General features: G+C 34.4%; 1 protein-coding gene across 1 annotated transcript; it reads right to left on the reverse strand.

The window, feature by feature from the left end:
- Positions 1 to 215: 215 nt before the first annotated feature.
- LOC137618441 (uncharacterized) lies at positions 216 to 2,320 on the reverse strand. The gene is made up of 2 exons (XM_068348606.1): positions 725 to 2,320; positions 216 to 410 (listed from the first exon to the last, which is right to left on the reverse strand). The coding sequence occupies exons 1-2, from the start codon at positions 2,318 to 2,320 to the stop codon at positions 216 to 218; spliced, it is 1,791 nt and encodes a 596-aa protein (XP_068204707.1).
- Positions 2,321 to 17,715: the final 15,395 nt, after the last annotated feature.

Here is a 17,715-nt window from a genome sequence, read left to right on the forward strand (position 1 = left end):
TTTCTAGCCACGTCACGATTAAGAGAATTCACAGAAAGGGAACTGAGGATCCTTCAGCAAAACAATGTCTCCAGCTTCAATCATTTTATGGGTAACAGGCTTGTATCTGTCAGTCTTATCAACTGCTTGATTTATCAATGTCGTCAAAAATTATAAATTCTAATCAGGTTATCTCTTACTTTCCTCAGGTAGCTGTAAGTGTCCTCAATTATTCTTTAGGGTGAATCTTTTAAGTCATACTCTCCATCTAATTCAGGATCACACTGTAATTCAGGTATAAGTTTAACAGAGGTTAACTCATAGCCATGTATTAATTTTTCTGGAGTTATTGGGCTAGGTACATATTCATCAGGTACATCCCTTAAACCATCCTTAAAGGCAATGGGACGACGATTTATAAGATGAGTTGTCTGAGATATAAGAAAGGCCATATCCCTTATGTCTAACACATTTGTTTTAATGGATTTGTTAATTAGATGTTTTACCATTTTCAAATTTAAGTATGACTGTGTATCAGGATCTTTTAAAAAATCTACAATAACATTAGCCCCAGCGACAAGTTGTGTCCCCAAATCGCTCGCTACAATTTGTGGTAAACCATTTTCAAAGGTATGTAGAGTGAATTATCTCAAAAATTCCTTGACTGACAAATCCAAGCATAATTTCAAATTAATGGCCCTTGCATACAGCTCATACACAGAATCCAAACCTTCACCTTACTAACCTGCAGCTTTACAAAATATGGTCCAAAATAATCAATATATACACAACTGAAGGGAATCTGGGAAGGATCCATCCCAAATTCCTGGCTAGGACACTGATTCAACCGAATGGCACGCTCCCCGCACCTTTCACAGATGACACAATCTTTTACCACTCCCCCAACAGTTGAAAAACATTGTGATAACCAGAACCTCTTACGTAGCTGATTCAGAACAGAATAACAACCAGCACGTTTGAGCTCTATATGAAGACTTCCGATTATCAGTTCTGTCAAGGAACCCCCGCTAAACAGCAAGATTGGGAAGCAACACCCCTGTTTACCCTTCCACCTGTCAAACCTGCCCCCGACTCCGAGAACTCCATCTTTATCTGGGCAACCACTCAACTGTCTTACCAAACTAGGCACATCCTTAAGAAATTTAGAATTGGATGTAAAACACTCCAAAACACTAGGAAAATGAACTTTCTGTTCCCTCAATATGATCATCTTCAGAGCCCTCACACAAAATCCTGCATCACTAGATTCAATGGGTGACCCCAGCTCTCCAGCTGCAACTATAGCTCTCCACTTGGCAAAACACTGAGCAACCCTATCATGCACCCCAACCAGAAGAGAGAAACTAGAGTATCTGTTCAGAGAAACCAGATGCTCAGCATCGCCCTCCCCAAGGTCTTGTGCACAAACACCATCTACAACACTCTCCTCCCCGAAGTCAAGGGCAGCCGCAGGGCTAGCAACTGCAACTCTCACAATATCTTGACTGATCATAGACCGGTGGATATCAGGTTGAGGTCCAGAAAAATAGTTTGCATTAATCAACTGTTTATAGGACAAGGTTCCCGCTATGCAGCCTCCAGAATTGGCAGCTCCAGTGATGAAAGCAAAATCAACAGGAAACGTTTTACATAATTTATCCGTTTGCTGCAGTCTGCTAAGAACAAATACAGACCCCTTCTGCATCTCATCCAGTTTATAGATATATGAATTGATCCAAGAAAGAGCCACCAAACCATCAGAGCACAAATTCAAGCCCACTACTGCAATTAGAACAAGGCAACCAGGCCCTCCCAATTCTTCACACAAATCAACCAACAACTCCACACCCAAACAAATGGCTCGCAACTCCAGGGAAGGGACGGACCCAGTATTAGAATGTCTGTTTATCAGCCTGTCCTTGGCTAACAAAAAATTTGCTCGGCCAGCATCAATGCTCTCCACATACAGAACAGCTCCACACATCGCACTGCTGTCATCTACACAAGCAAGAAGTCTGCACCGTCCATCTCTTTCCCCAACAAATCTTTGAACAATAAATTCAGGAGTAGAACTAGCTTGCCTTGCAATGCATTTCCATTCTTTTAGCTTTTCAGCTGGTAAAATATCATCCCATCCTAATGACTTATCGCACTGTAAACCATGCATAAACAGCCCTGCCCCATTAAATACTGGACCATTGATATTATACGAATCAAAGTTTGAAGCAATGGACCCGAGGATGGACCTCTTCGTACTTGCTGAAGCTTCCAAAACAATGGGAAAAGTTGAAAGGGTATCCAACTCCCTATTCCATTTCAAACCTAAAAGTTTAACTTCCATTAGTGTATTTTAATCCCAGTCTGAGTCAATGACTTCTTGAAGTGGCCCATCATTGGTGACAATTTGTTGCAATTCTATCCTATAAGGAGCAAATATATTTGTTAGCCGAGTATAGGCCCATTCCAAGGTATCCATCCGAATTTTTGCAGGTATATGCTCCATTATCCATATAGAACAACTGATAAAGCAATTTTTACCTCTAGAGTATCATCATCCACATCCAAAACCAGTATCTTATAGAGACAACATCAAAATTTTAGGGCTACATCTTAAACCAAAACTCAACCTAAGATTCTTATAACCAACTAAAGAAAAATCTTTCTTCTTCACACTTCTAACCCAAAGAAAAAGTAATTTATTCTGATCTGAAGGTCTAAGTGCTATCTAATTAAAAGCCTTTTTGAGATCAAAGCACAATATCTTCGAACCAAATAGTAAGTGAAGTAAGGCTGAACTCAAATTTTGATTTAACGACGGCCCTGGATGAATTGCCTGGTTATGGCTTACTGTCATGGGTTTTCTAGGGTCTGCCTCAAAGATGTTTGATAGAAATACTACTCTGCATTTTGTAGTCTCTCAATCAAGTTTAAACACCCCCATGTGGGGTAAAAAACTATGTTCAGGATGTTCAGTTAGGTAATGCTTAAGGTTTGGTATCTTCAATTATTCCTAAATTTTCTTGTTCTTTAATGACTTCATCAATGAGTTTCAGATGCATCTCCCTTTTGCAAAGCTTCTTTAAATTTGACTTTAAACACTGCTTCAGCTAGTTTATAATTTTTACCAAGTAAGTGGGACACCTTACTGTTCCATAGCAGAGGCACTGATATTCTTCCATCCTCATTAACACTGGCATTGTTAAGTGCATATCTTACAAGAGAATTATTGAGTACCACAGATGTCTCATTCTCTTCCTTATCATAATTAAGGATCCTTTTGCAGTCATATTCCAACATTTGCTCGGTTGCCCTTCGTAGTGCTGGCTCATTTATGCCCCCGTTCTCATTTAAAACTAGAAAATTTGCTTCCGCCACCATTTCCTCATGCTCCAATATAGATTCATTATTAAATTTACTTAACCCAAGGCCAATGGAATCAAGAGAACCTACATTCCAACTGAGCAACATCCGACTTACAAGTTATTGAAGTTTTAACTGCATTTAAATCAGGAAGGCAATGCTAATTTTTTAACATTGCGTTAACATTACCAAGAAGCATCACTCCAAAAGAAGTTTGAAAGTATACTGAAGGACTATCCTGTCCAAACCTAACTGTTGACGCCATAGTGCAGTGAGCAGAGTTAGTGCCTATGATGAAATCTATACTATTTAACTCATCCCCATTATTTAGCAACTGTTTATCTGCAAGGGTGTAACCCTTAGCAGAGAAATGGCTTGCCACCCTGAACAAATGTGGCAACTTCAAATTTATATTTATATAAGGTACACATAGGGCCTCCACCTTGCAAATTTCCTGTCCAAATTTTAAATTCAGTTCCACAACCTTTGTATTATATGATTTAGCAGAGTTAAAACCATTAACAGTAAGACTCACATTTCTCCTCAAAACTTTGAAAGGAATCTTCTTAACTGCTCTGTCTGTAATAAAATTACACTAACAGCCCGAGTCTTGCAAACTTCTTATTTGGGTATGGTCCTCTAGCTGACAAGTAAAAGTTGGTAGAGCAGATCATTTACCATAGCACTGAAGAGCATCCACTGAAAATACTACCCCCATGGAAACCTTTTCAGATTTCTCATTAACTAAATTGGAGTTTCTATTAAGACTTCTAACATTGACTACCTCTCCTTTTGGGGAATCTTTTTTAATGCAGATAAATGTGAAATGCCAGCCATTACAACCTCTGCATTTCTTATGAAGTCTAAATTTGCACAAACCTGCAGAATGAGAGGAACTGGCACATTTAAGGCAACCTCCTATCTCTTTCAGCTTATCCACCTTTGCCTTATTACTATTATAAACCGGGCACTTGAAAACTTGGTGATCATCAGTTGCTCTGTCATAAGCACATAAAGAGCATTTCACCTTAGTAGGCTGCCCTTCAACAACCATATTAGAGGCTAGATTAAGTCTCTCTGAAGTTTTGGGTAACTTTTTAACTTTTGTATAAATTTTCTGAAATGCTATGGCATATCGTTCACATGCTTCAAAAATGTTATCATTAATTCATGAAAGGGAGGGCCTCGACTTATTGGTAATATTTACTAGCTGAGATTGGAAGGTGGTGTTCATGCCATTCCAAAAGAAGTAGTTCAAAAAATCGTCCAATTCCATTTTCAACAACTTAACAGATTCCATGAAAGTTTTCATCTGACCAACGTACGCAAATGGATCTGTTTTGTAAGGCATTTTCATATCTGTCAACTGTTTTATTAAGGTAAACTACTGAAACCTAGGGGATGTTAAAGCAGACCTGAAAATTAATTTTGCATCTTCATATGTCTGTTTATCTGTTTCAAGTGAATTGAGTAGTATGGATGCACGACCTGACACTTGTTGCTTCAGCAGCAGTAATTTGTCTCTCTGAGTGTACTTGAGGGTTTTAATAACCTCTTCAAATTCAGAGAGAAATTTCTCTATATTTTCTCCCTCTAAACTTTTAAATGCTGGTAAAGGAGATGCAGGGCTTTGCAAAAGGCTTCTAGCTTTTTCAAGTACAGAATGGAGGGGAACTGAATCTTTAGTAGCCTCAAGAGTTGCTATAAAATAAAATTATTTTATCCAAGTAGCTCTCACAAGCTTCCAACTCAATATTCAGTTTTGATTCATCTTCCTCTTCTGCCCATAATAACTTAGCTATTTTAGAATTATAAACCTTCAGGTCTTCAGCAAATCCATGAAATTTAGAGATAAATGATCGCCGGTCAATTCTGAACCCAATTTACATTCTTCAATTCGATTAACATTCTTAGTCACTTGACTGGGGATGTATTTCCGAGAATTTATCAAAAGCGATTATTCCGACATCTTTGCTGATTGCTATTAAAACAATATTTCAGACAATCACAGATCAATCTATAGAGAAGATCTAACCCAACAGAGTTTAGATGTGCGGCGTCCCTGAATAACCTTCTATTATCTAATCTACCTGGCCCCTCTACTCTGAACAAATAATTCTTGAAACTCAACTTATTAATAAATTTATTGAGATAACGCCTCCTTAACTTGAATTCTTCCACGCATGGGCTATCAAACCGATTTCTCCTTTCATAAAATCGGTTTTCAATTTGAGATGCAATTATACAAGATCTTGGTAACCTGGATCTCAGAATCTTGTAAAATTCTTTGCAATTATTCTTTACCACTGCTAAATCTACACGAGACTTCAAATCATAACCTCCTAAAATTACCAACAAATAATCGGGGTTATATGTGAAAACGTCTTCTAGGAGAGCTAGATTATTCAAAAAATAATTATATGTGGCACCAGGAAAACCAAGAAACTGAACATCAAAAGATGTCTGTTCAATCACAATTGTTGAGCTATTAACCCTCAGCTCTAAATCTCTAACATAAGAATGTCTTAGAATTGACAGCTTCATGACAATACCAAAACCAAAATTTAAACTAGGTGAAATTCTAGGAGACCTTCAATTATAAGCAAAATTTTAACACTGATAAATTCGAAAATTCTTGTACTTATGTCATTCTCTCCGCCAATCCTACACTCAACGAAACCAACCAGCAACCGAATTTCATACTAGAGTCCCGCGTTGGGCGCCATCTTGAAAATTGTATGATGGAAGGAATAAAACAAGTCCATTAAAAAGGTTCACTTTAATGAAAGGTTGAACTTCCATGTGAAGTTAAATTTAGAACTGGTTTCTGGTGGGTTTGTTATCGGAAAGAAGAATTTTCCTGTGTCCGAAGTAACTACAGGTATGCTGTCTTCCTTCTTCAATCTTCCTCGCTATTCAAGAAGCCCTTATCAATTCAATTCCTCGGAAATTCGGCGAAGATAGTGTCCTGATGTTACAACGCTTATGGCTAGTCTCGTCTTGTGCAGGATGGCGGAGAAAAGCGGGTATATGTTACTCCTCCATTATACGACTTCGACAAACTCTGGATATTATTAATCCGTCCAGTACGAAAACCTTCTTTCAACTCCCCCGCTCTCTGCTAGCAATGGTTCCTTTAGAATTCTTATTACTGTAAAAAACAAGACCACCAGTAGATAGTTCCGAAAGGGTTGTTAAGTATTTTACGCTTCAGAGGATTTACCGTCAAAACGAAAATATACAATATGCTGGGTTTCCCTTCAAGCGTAAACGACCATTAATTATAGTAATAATAATGCATTAGTTATCACTGGGTAACACAGGTTTACCCAAAAAGGAAAATTAATAAACAATGGAATATATAATTAGCTAACCAACTAGCAACAACAAAAGGAACAATACCATTAATTAAACAGAATTTTCAACAATATATATACAGTATATATATATATATATATATATATATATATATATATATATATATATATATATATATATACATATATATATATATATTTTGGAGGTAGCATCTCTTATTAAATGCAGTTTACATGTTTATTCGGAAAACCATCTGGAGGACAGTTTGTCCAGATAACTGCTATCTTCGACTATTAATTATAAACATGAAGTAGCATGCCAAAGTGCCATATACTGTATATATATATATATATATATATATATATATATATATATATATATGTATGTATATATATACTGCATATATATATATATATATATATATATATATATATATATGCGTGTGTGTGTTCATACATACATACATACATCCATCCATCCATCCATCCATCCATCCCACAATACGTGTTACACTGCTAAAGATATTTTGGTAAAAAATCCTGGAATAAATGTTTCCGGGCATTTACCATTTTAAAACAGATATATTGACGCAAATGGATGATATTACGGTCACCAACCCGTAAAATGTAGTTAAGTATGGTAAAATTACGGTCGCCTGTATTTTACTGAAATACGGCTGAAAATAGTATATTTTTGCGAAGAATCATAGTATATTTTTGCGAAGAATCAGCCGATTAAAATTATGGCTTTTTAACAGTGTTGTATTTTTTTTTTTTACCAATTTAGCGCCAAAAATGATCTTATACGCAGATTATTACAAAGAAAATGATGTTGTATTGTCTAAAATTTCTTTTAACATTTGTGAGTGAAGTATAATATAACGCCTTGTTGAGGAACCTTTGGATTCTGCTGATATTTGTAAATTAATATCAATATCAAAACTATTCTTTGGATATATCTGTTGAATCGCTTTTTCAGATTCCCACTGTTTTTTTTTCTCCATCAAAAATTCAAACTTAAAGCGGCATCATATTCTATATTTTTTTACAGGCTTTGGGCCGCTTGGCATATGCAGTATTTATTTACTGTTAGTTATTTATGCTAACATTAAGGTAGTTAGTTGCATTTGAAAGCTTTATAAATTTTTCATCACAATTATGAAAAGTGAATGAAGGTATCAAGAGAAGCCCTTCCTATTCAAAGTTAGTTTTTTGTGATGGGAGGTAAATTTTTATATTTCAGCTGATGTAATTCATAGAGGAGATTTAGTAGTTATCTATCGGAAGGCACTTGAAGTTATGGGGACCTAACTATTATGAATAAATCTACAGGGATATCCGAACACAGTAGAAATAGTGAGAACTGAAAGTACCTTAACATAATATATCCGCTCTGAGAAATTTATGTGTGGTTTTTTCACGGATATACTGTTATCGTGTATTATGTATTACAGTTTTTTTTACAAACTTTCTCATCCATCAAACTCTTATCCTGTATTTTTTTCATACACTTTAAATCTAGATATCCGTACTAAATAAAATATCACGTTATGTAAATAAAAAATTCCTAGTTGCTGATTTGAAAGCACCCAACAGAAAGATGGATACGATACCTAGGATTGATACAACTAAGCTTTTAGAAGAAGAGCACAGAGAAACATTTGCAATTGAATGTAGGGATCGATTTGCAGTCATATAGACTTAAAGAGATGAAGAGCAGACAATTAATGAAGAATGGTGTGATATTAAGAACTTATATCAGCCAGTTGATAGTGAAGATTTGGGACACGCAGTTACAAGGAGAAAGCCATGGATATTATTATTATTATTATTATTATTATTATTATTATTATTATTATTATTATTATTATTATTATTATTACTTGCTAAGCTACAACCCTAGTTGGAAAAGCAGGATGCTATAAGCCCAGGGGCTCCAACAGGGAAAATAGCTCAGTGAGGAAAGGAAACAAGGAAAAATAAAATATTTTAAGAAGAGCAACTATATTAGAATTAATATCGCTTTATAAACTATAAAAACTTTAACAAAACAAGTGGAAGAGAAATAAGATATAAGATGGAACAGTTTGCCCGAGTGTACCCTCAAGCAAGAGAACTCCAGCCCAAGACAGTGGAAGACCAGGGTACAGAGGCTAAGGCACTACCCAAGATTAGAGAACAATGGTTTAATTTTGGAGTATCCTTCTCCTAGAAGAGCTGCTTACCACAGCTAAAGAGTCTCTTCTACCCTTACAAAGAGGAAAGTGGCCACTAAATTACAGTGCAGTAAGAAGAATTGTTTGGTAATCTCAGTGTTGTCAGGTGTATGAGGACAGAAGAGAATATGTAACGAATAGGCCAGACTATTCGGTGTGTGAATATGTAGGCAAAGGGAAAATGAACCGTAACCAGAGAGAAGTATCTAATGCAGTACTGTCTGGCCAGTCAAAAGACCCCATAATTCTCTAGTGATAGTATCTCAACTGGTGGCTGATGCCCTGGCCAGCCTACTGCCTATAAATATATATCGAATGATACTTTGGATACTATAAAAAGGAGACAAAGACAGAAATTGATTGTTGAACGTTTTCGAGGAAATAATGAAAATTCCAAGGTAGAGCATGGTAATTATTCCAGTATTAATAGAGGTCAAAAGAAAAGCCAGGAATGACTGGATAGAATATTTAAACAGTAAAGCAGATGGGGCTGACTAAAGCTATGAATTCAGGAAGTGGCTATGGTGTAAGAATTGCTCATAGAATTATTAATGAAATCTCTATGGGGGCAAAGAAGAAGCAGCATATGCCAATAAAAAAGATAGAAGACACTGTTATAGCAACATAAGATGAAGAAAGACAACGTTGGATGGAACACTTTAGTGAGGTTATGAATAGGAGATATGAAAGGAGTAATTTGATTGATATACCTGAAACTGGGGAAGGCCTTGATGTTCCCATAAATGAAATCAAGGTGTTTGAAGTCGAAGCTATCCTTAAAAAAACTAAAGAGATGGAAAGCCCCCAGTTACAATGGAATAACCGCCGAGATGATACTGACCGAAAATGAAGTGACTCCAAGACTACTTACAAGATTATTTTTTAGAATGTGTCATGAAAAGGCAAAGCCTGATGAATGGAAGTTAGAAGTGTTAGTGAAAATAGAAAAAAAGGACACCTGACTGATTGCAATTATTACAGAGGCATAACACTTCCGTCAGTTGTGATGTAAATATATAGTATGCATATTCTAAAGAGACTGGAGAGAAAGATTGATGAAAAGCTGAGAGATGAACTAGGAGGATTTAGAAAAGAAGTTGCACTGACCATATTTTCATTTTAAGACATGTTGTGCAACAATGCATGGAATACAGAAATCGCCTTTTGATGTCATTTGTGGTCTATGAAAAAGCCTTTGATAGTGTGCACCGCCAATTTTGTGGAGAGTCTTGTGTTATGGAATTCCTCTTAAATATGTAAATTTGATCAATTCTGTTCATGAGCATAGCAAATGCAAACTTAATGTTAATGGAGTCTTATCAAATGAATTGAAAGTTAACGACAGAGTACTCCAAGGGAATGTGTTGTTTATCCTCCTCGTGGATTTTGTAATGCGTAGAACAGTCAGAGATGTCCGAGAAGGATTGGACTGGATTGGTGATAAGAATTTAGCAGACCTAGAGTATGCTCATGATGCGGTCCCTATTAGCAGAACACCTCAGGGTTTGCAATGCTTGCTTAAGAATGCATGGAATATCACACGAGGTTGGGCTGAAGATAAATAGAAGAAAGACAGAGATGATGAGAACGGAGTATGCAATGGAAGGTAAACTATCATTGGAAGGTGAAAGGATTAATAAGGTAGAATCCTTTAAGTATTTAGGAACTATGATCTCCAATACAGGGTCTTTAGAATTAGAATTTAGTGAAAGATTGAAAAAATCAAATCAGACAATGGCTAGGTTAAATAAAATTTGGAAATAAAATTGCCTGAAATCACATATAAAAATCAGACTATATATCAGTTTAGTGAGATCAGTGTTACTGTATGGACATGAGTCATGGTATGACAATGGAACAATCTCCTATAGACTTAGTAGATTTGAGAACATAGCCCTCAGAAGGATATTGGGAGTTACTTGCCAGGATAGGATTAGAAATGAAATTATAAGAGAGATTATATTAAGTGCCTTGTGTGGATAAGATCATGATGAGAGGTAGATGGAGATGGTTTAGGCATGCTCTTCGCACTCTCCCAAAGAGATTAGTTCAACAAACATTCAGCTAGGCTCCACAAGGGACTAGAAGAGTTGGAAGACCCAGGCCTACATGGCTGAGGGATTATGAAACGCAAAGTAGGAGATGATGCATGCAGAAGTAATTAATTAAAAGCTCAAGATGGAAACCACTGGCGAAATCAAACCAAGGCACTTTGCCTCAATAGGCGTAGGAGGAAATGATGATCTCACAATAACTTTGCGATTAAGAGATTTGGCTTCCATTTTTAATATGCTTTGACCAGATGATTTCATACATGGCACACTATTGGGCTTTAGAGAAGACACAACCAATAGGAGCACGCTGTTCAGTATCCTGGCCACTTGACAAAAATCATTGAAAAACTAATTTTTGTTTGTGTGCGGTTTTATACAATAAGCGTTGTAATTTCATATGCATATCAGTAATCATGTGCACGGATAAAATCCTCTTTTCTTATAAATTTACAATTAAGTTTCCTTGAGTTGAAAACGTAGAAACACCAAATTTTGGGAATTATGAATACCACATGAAGTGATTACCTTCATCGTAATATATATATATATATATATATATATATATATATATATATATATATATATATATATATATATATATCGAGGCCCTTTGCGTCAATAGGCGTGGGAGTAGATGGAATATATATATATATATATATATATATATATATATATATATATATATATATATATATGTGTGTGTGTGTGTGTGTATATATATATATATATATATATATATATATATATATATATATATATATATATATATATATATATATATATATATATATATATATACATATATATATGTATATATATACATATATCTATGTATATATATACATATATATATATGTATATATATACATATATATATGTGTATATATATATATATATATATATATATATATATATATCATTGTTGGGAATATTACTGGGTGTAAATTACAAGAATGCCTGTGTGGGATAATTAGAATGCACTCAATTGGTTCATAATATGAAAGATTCTTTAATTTGGTGTAATTTTGGGTTTGCAATTTTGTGAGTGTTTTTTAATGTGTGATGCGACAAAAAAGTGGGGAAATTAAAAGCTGGAAGGGAATGTGGTGGCAAGATTGAAAAGTATGTTTGCTGTGATGGATGAGAAGGGTGGAGTGACACAATGTTTATGCATGAGCCGACGAACCTTGAAAAAAGCAAATGTGAAATTCTGCAGTGATATATAACTCACTGTTTGCTCTTCAAGGTCTATTTCTGGTAAAAGGATGAGGATTTCTAACGGTCGTAACACATTAATAAAGCTTTGAAATTTACAATTTTTTCTCTTTTAGGGAAAATAATTGGAATAGTGAAAAGGTAGTTGATAAGCTGGTGAAGGGAGAGAGTGTGTCTAAGTAGAACTGCAGTAGAGAAAGAAAGTATCATAGTCATAGAAGAAGAGGGAACGAAAGAAAGACCACTCTTCTTTTATCTTTAACCATGATGCAAAACTTTTATATAGATGAAGGTGAAAGAAATAAACTTAAAATAGGTTTCCTTGCTTTCTCTCAACCATGATTTTATAATTTATATTACTGTAAATCTGCAAACCGGTTTTTTTTTTTCTTTTTTTTTGTGACCATTCTAGTATCTCTGAATTTTCCAAATTTTCACATTTTAATTTTTAGTTTTTAGGATTTTATAATTTCTTTAGAATGTAATCTCAACATAATTTATCATATTTGTGGAACCTAATGTATAAAAGGCATTGTAAACTCTTGTTAACCAATAGTCACTTGATAAAGCCATACTTTTGTCTAAACAGTGTTTTAGTGAATAAAATATGAAAACAAGAATAATCCTCGTTTATTAAACCTAGGGCTTACGTCTGAAAACTTAAAGAAGTTGAGAAAATACGAGGATTCCCGTAGGAAACGCACTGATGCCACTAAGGCTTTCGTCTTTAATGAAAATTACACATACACACACAGTAGGAAACACTAATGCCACTAAGGCTATCGTCTTCAATGAAAATTATACAAACACCACACACACACGCATATATATATATATATATATATATATATATATATATATATATATATATATATATATATATATATATATATATATATATATATATATATATATATATATATATATATATATATATATATATATATATATAGATAAGTACAGCAGACTTGTTATTGACTTTTTATCTTTCTTCGTGGCCAAGTGGTAGTCACTGTCTCTACAAGCTTGCCGGACCAGGGTTCGATTACCGGCCGGTCACAAGCTCTTGTCTTTGTGTGATTTCGCTTGGGCCTCTGATCCCGAGGTCGTTAAGAGAATCCAGACATTAATGTAGCAAAAATATATGGCTTATTTGAATATGAAAAACACGTCTAAATGTGCAAAAATTTATTATGTATATATATGTGTATGTATATACATACATATATATATATATATATATATATATATATATATATATATATATATATATATATATATATATATATATATATATATATATCGTTCCCTTAACGTAGTGAAAGGGTTTGCGAGTTGCCATGATCGGCAAAGTTGTTCTAGTTAGGCTGGTTTTCTGTGAGCGATCAGACGAAAATCCCCCACCACCAGTTCGCAGTTGATCACCGTGGTGATGAAAACTGGCCTAACCCCAGCTATGAATAAGGACATATCTTAAGCCTTTGTCCTGCAGTGGAATGGAAACGCTTTTCATTTGTTGTCATATATACATATATATATATATATATATATATATATATATATATATATATATATATATATATATATATATACATATATATATATATAATATGTATATATGTATATATATATGTGTTTATATATATATATATATATATATATATATATATATATATATATATATATGTGTGTGTGTGTGTGTTTATATATATATATATATATATATATATATATATATATATATATATATATGTGTGTGTGTGTGTGTTTATATATATATATATATATATATATATATATATATATATATATATATATATATATGTATATATATATATATATATATATATATATATATATATATATATATATATATATATATATATATATATTGATACTTCACATGTTCAATTATAAATAGATTTCCACAGCATGTTTATAATGTGTTTATGAACCAGATTTACACGAAAGTAATAATTGTAATATAAATCGGTCCATGTAGCTATAATATTAGGATCTTGAAGTACTTAGGTATCATGAAAATGAAAGTAGCGTTATTATAAAAGGGACGTTAATATAGTATGCAGAAAGCTCTTAATAGGAATTGGGATTATGTATAATTCTAGGGACGAAAAAAGATAGAAAGAAAGAAAATAGAGGATGGGGAAAATAGCGGAACCCAACGACAAAATGGTGAGACGATCCCGGGTAGTAATTCGCAAGAAACTCGGAAATGTTTTGTACGATGAGAAACTCACAAGGCAACATAACAAAAGATTTATGAGTCGTTCTCTCTCTCTCTCTCTCTCTCTCTCTCTCTCTCTCTCTCTCTCTCTCTCTCTCTCTCTCTCTCTCTCTCTCTCTCTTTCTCCGTTTTCAGCTTGTTTTTTTTTTCAACTACGTTATTTTCACGTGCATTTTTCTTTTAACTCCTTCACTGCCTTTGTTTATGATTCCCGAAAAAGCTATTTTTTGTGTTTGTAAGGTGGTTTTATTCTTTAATCTAATATTTATTTTCTCTCTCTCTCTCTCTCTCTCTCTCTCTCTCTCTCTCTCTCTCTCTCTCTCTCTCTCTCTCTCTCGACCTGAATTTCCCCTTGACTTAGAGTATTTTATTCTCTTTTCTGGTTCCCCTCTTGTCTCTCCCTCACTCATATGGATTACAGGCCATTTTTCTTCCTAACTTTTAATGGTTAGGAATCTCCTTTTCTTCTGTTTTGCCACTATTAAATACTTTTCCTCGGACATTTTTCTCCTTTCTGAAGTCTTCTTGTCCATTTTCTTATTGCTTGGTTTAGTCTTCCGCCTTGTTAACTGATCCAGCGACATGTCTTCTGCCATATGTACGCAAATGTGCCTCATTGTTTAATCGTGCGCTTACTGACAGAAATATATTCTGGGATGGATTAAATTCATGAGTAGAAGGGAATACAATGGTTGGAAATCGTGTGTGAAAAGAGAGAAAAGAGAAGCATATATACAATTGTTACTGAAAAGAATCGGCAGAACATCTGTCCCTGTCAAGTTAAGCTACACATATCCACTTGCAGGTTTTTGTGCTTCAAGGGTCAGGTTCTGAGGGTCGTGTTGCAAAACGTGAGTGTTTCTACGATTACGTATAACACATAAGTTTCAGAAGTTCTTGTATTTTCATGACGTATTTGGTTATTTATTTCTATGTATTTTATAACTAATTACTTAAGGGAGACTTTAGATTAAAGAAAAAAAAATACTTACAGAAAACAGCGATACAAACTCTTTACCCTTTTAATTGCAATTTCCTAATCTAGTGTCTTCCTTAAGAGATGTAAGAGAGCTGTTCATCATATTTTATTTTAACTTGAATCTTTTTTGTTGGACGGTTTTTTTTTCTATTGATATTTCTTGGAACCATTTGAGTAATTCATAAATACTTAAGCCTCAAAATGCGATTAATTAACCGCAATGATTGTTCTTACACTTCGCATGATCGACAAAAAAAACAAAAACACTTTTATTGTTGACATTAGCCAATTTTCTCTCTCTCTCTCTCTCTCTCTCTCTCTCTCTCTCTCTCTCTCTCTCTCTCTCTCTCTCTCTCTCTCTCTCTCTCTCTCTCTCTTTTGAACACACACATACCAACATATAAAATTTACGTCATATTGAGTTTATCCTCTCGACTGCTCCACATCTCTTGCAATCGTGCATCCATTTTTATATTCCATCCGTAGGGTATCGTTCTTAGATCCCCTCTTCTACTCTCTCTCTCTCTCTCTCTCTCTCTCTCTCTCTCTCTCTCTCTCTCTCTCTCTCTCTCTCTCTCTCTCTCTCTCTCTATGCAGTACATTCTTATTTTCACATTTCTCCTCTCCCTATCCAGCAGAAAATATCACTCCTTTATCTTCCGGCAATTTGGGGCACTTTTTCCCCCGCACCTGTCTTCGTTCCTCCCCGAACAGCTTCGTTTTCCCCCCAACACCTGTCTTCATTTCTCTCCCAAAGGCTTCGTTTTCCTCTATATTTACCTTCATTCCAACTTTTTTTTTTATTCAGTTTCCCCAAAAGGGGAGAGGAAAGAAGAGAAGGAAAAGGAGGAACGGTCGACTAAGCCATCAAATACAATCTCAAACCATCTTTATATGGTTCTTCCGCATATTAAACATTTTGTTTTATTGTTTCCACGTTTTTACTGCTGCAGATTTCTAAATCACGTCCAGATTTTTCCTCCCCACGCGACACCATTATTCCCTAAAATTCAACACAAATTCGGATTACCTTCCCCTCTTCCATTGTCCGACATTTCCCCCTCCCGAATCAAAACCCTTTCTCTTGTGTTTTTTACTCGTAAAATGAATCGATTAATAAAGGGTTTATGGCCCCTGGTGGGATTTTTCAAGCCGTAGCTGGTGTGCGATCACTAAGGGTGGATGTAATTTTCGTTTCTAAGCAAAATTGGTTTTCTCGCCCAGGCTGAGGGAATCGATCTGATCTTCCTGGTGGTGTCTATCAGGGGAAGGGGAATGGCAAATAAACGTCACCCGCTGAGCCTTTCTAATTTCATAAAATAGGCCTATTCTCTGGGAATGTCAGACACAAATCGTTCCACATTTTAGATTAAGGACATTTCTTGACTTTTGGTTATTTTGTATGAATAAGTTATTGTAATAATATTCTTTGATATTTTTTATTTAAAGAGACCATCTACGTCAATTTTATTGTATGGAAATGAAATGATGAAAGGACAATGGTGGAAGCTGTAGAGATGAGTTTTTATCGTAGTATTTTTACATTAATTGTAAATGGAGAGACACGCATCATTATTGTTGATGTGGAGGAAGTGATTAGTCGAAGTAGTTGATGTTCTGTCATAAGGGAGGGATGCACTCTGTAAGGCTCGTGCAAAGGCGTACATTTCTGGATCACATGGTGGTAACTGGAAAGAAATTAGAGAGGTATGATTAGCATAGAAATAGAAGAGGTCACCTCTTCTTCTCGGACTTGCAAGAGTGTAAATACCGCTAAATGACATCCATTTTTTCCAGAATCCAGAATGGGAGGATGATTATTGACTTCTTTTAATTAAACTGGAACGACTCAATAATAAAGACTAAATAAAGGCCGAAAAAATCATACAAACTCACACCTATTATATATATATATATATATATATATATATATATATATATATATATATATATACATATATATATGTGTATATATATATATATATATATATATATATATATATATATATATATATATATATAGATATACAGTATATATATGTATATATATACTGTATATGTGTGTGTACACATACATACATACATACATATATATATATATATATATATATATACATACATACATACATACATACATACATACATACATACACTAACGTACGCGACCTGTCAAAAATGGCTAAATATTTATATAGATTTTCATATGAAAAGGTGAAATATATACTTAACTAAAAGTCAGATATTTACTATATCCATAATCTTTAACTACAACATTTGTTATACACAGTGAAAGCTTTTTGGAAAAGAAAAAAAAAAAGAAAAAAAAAACATTTCAGCCATTCTGAGTAAC

Source organism: Palaemon carinicauda, chromosome 24 (genome assembly GCF_036898095.1).
Source record: "Palaemon carinicauda isolate YSFRI2023 chromosome 24, ASM3689809v2, whole genome shotgun sequence".
NCBI classification, from domain to species: domain Eukaryota; kingdom Metazoa; phylum Arthropoda; class Malacostraca; order Decapoda; family Palaemonidae; genus Palaemon; species Palaemon carinicauda.

Excerpts from the sequence above, each read along its gene's own strand:
- LOC137618441 (XM_068348606.1), bottom strand. The coding sequence starts at position 2,320 with ATGGAAGTTAAACTTTTAGGTTTGAAATGGAATAGGGAGTTGGATACC. Across the intron at positions 411-724 it reads CATATTTTGTAAAGCTGCAG|ACAACTCATCTTATAAATCG; the intron begins GTTAGTAAGGTG and ends CTTATATCTCAG.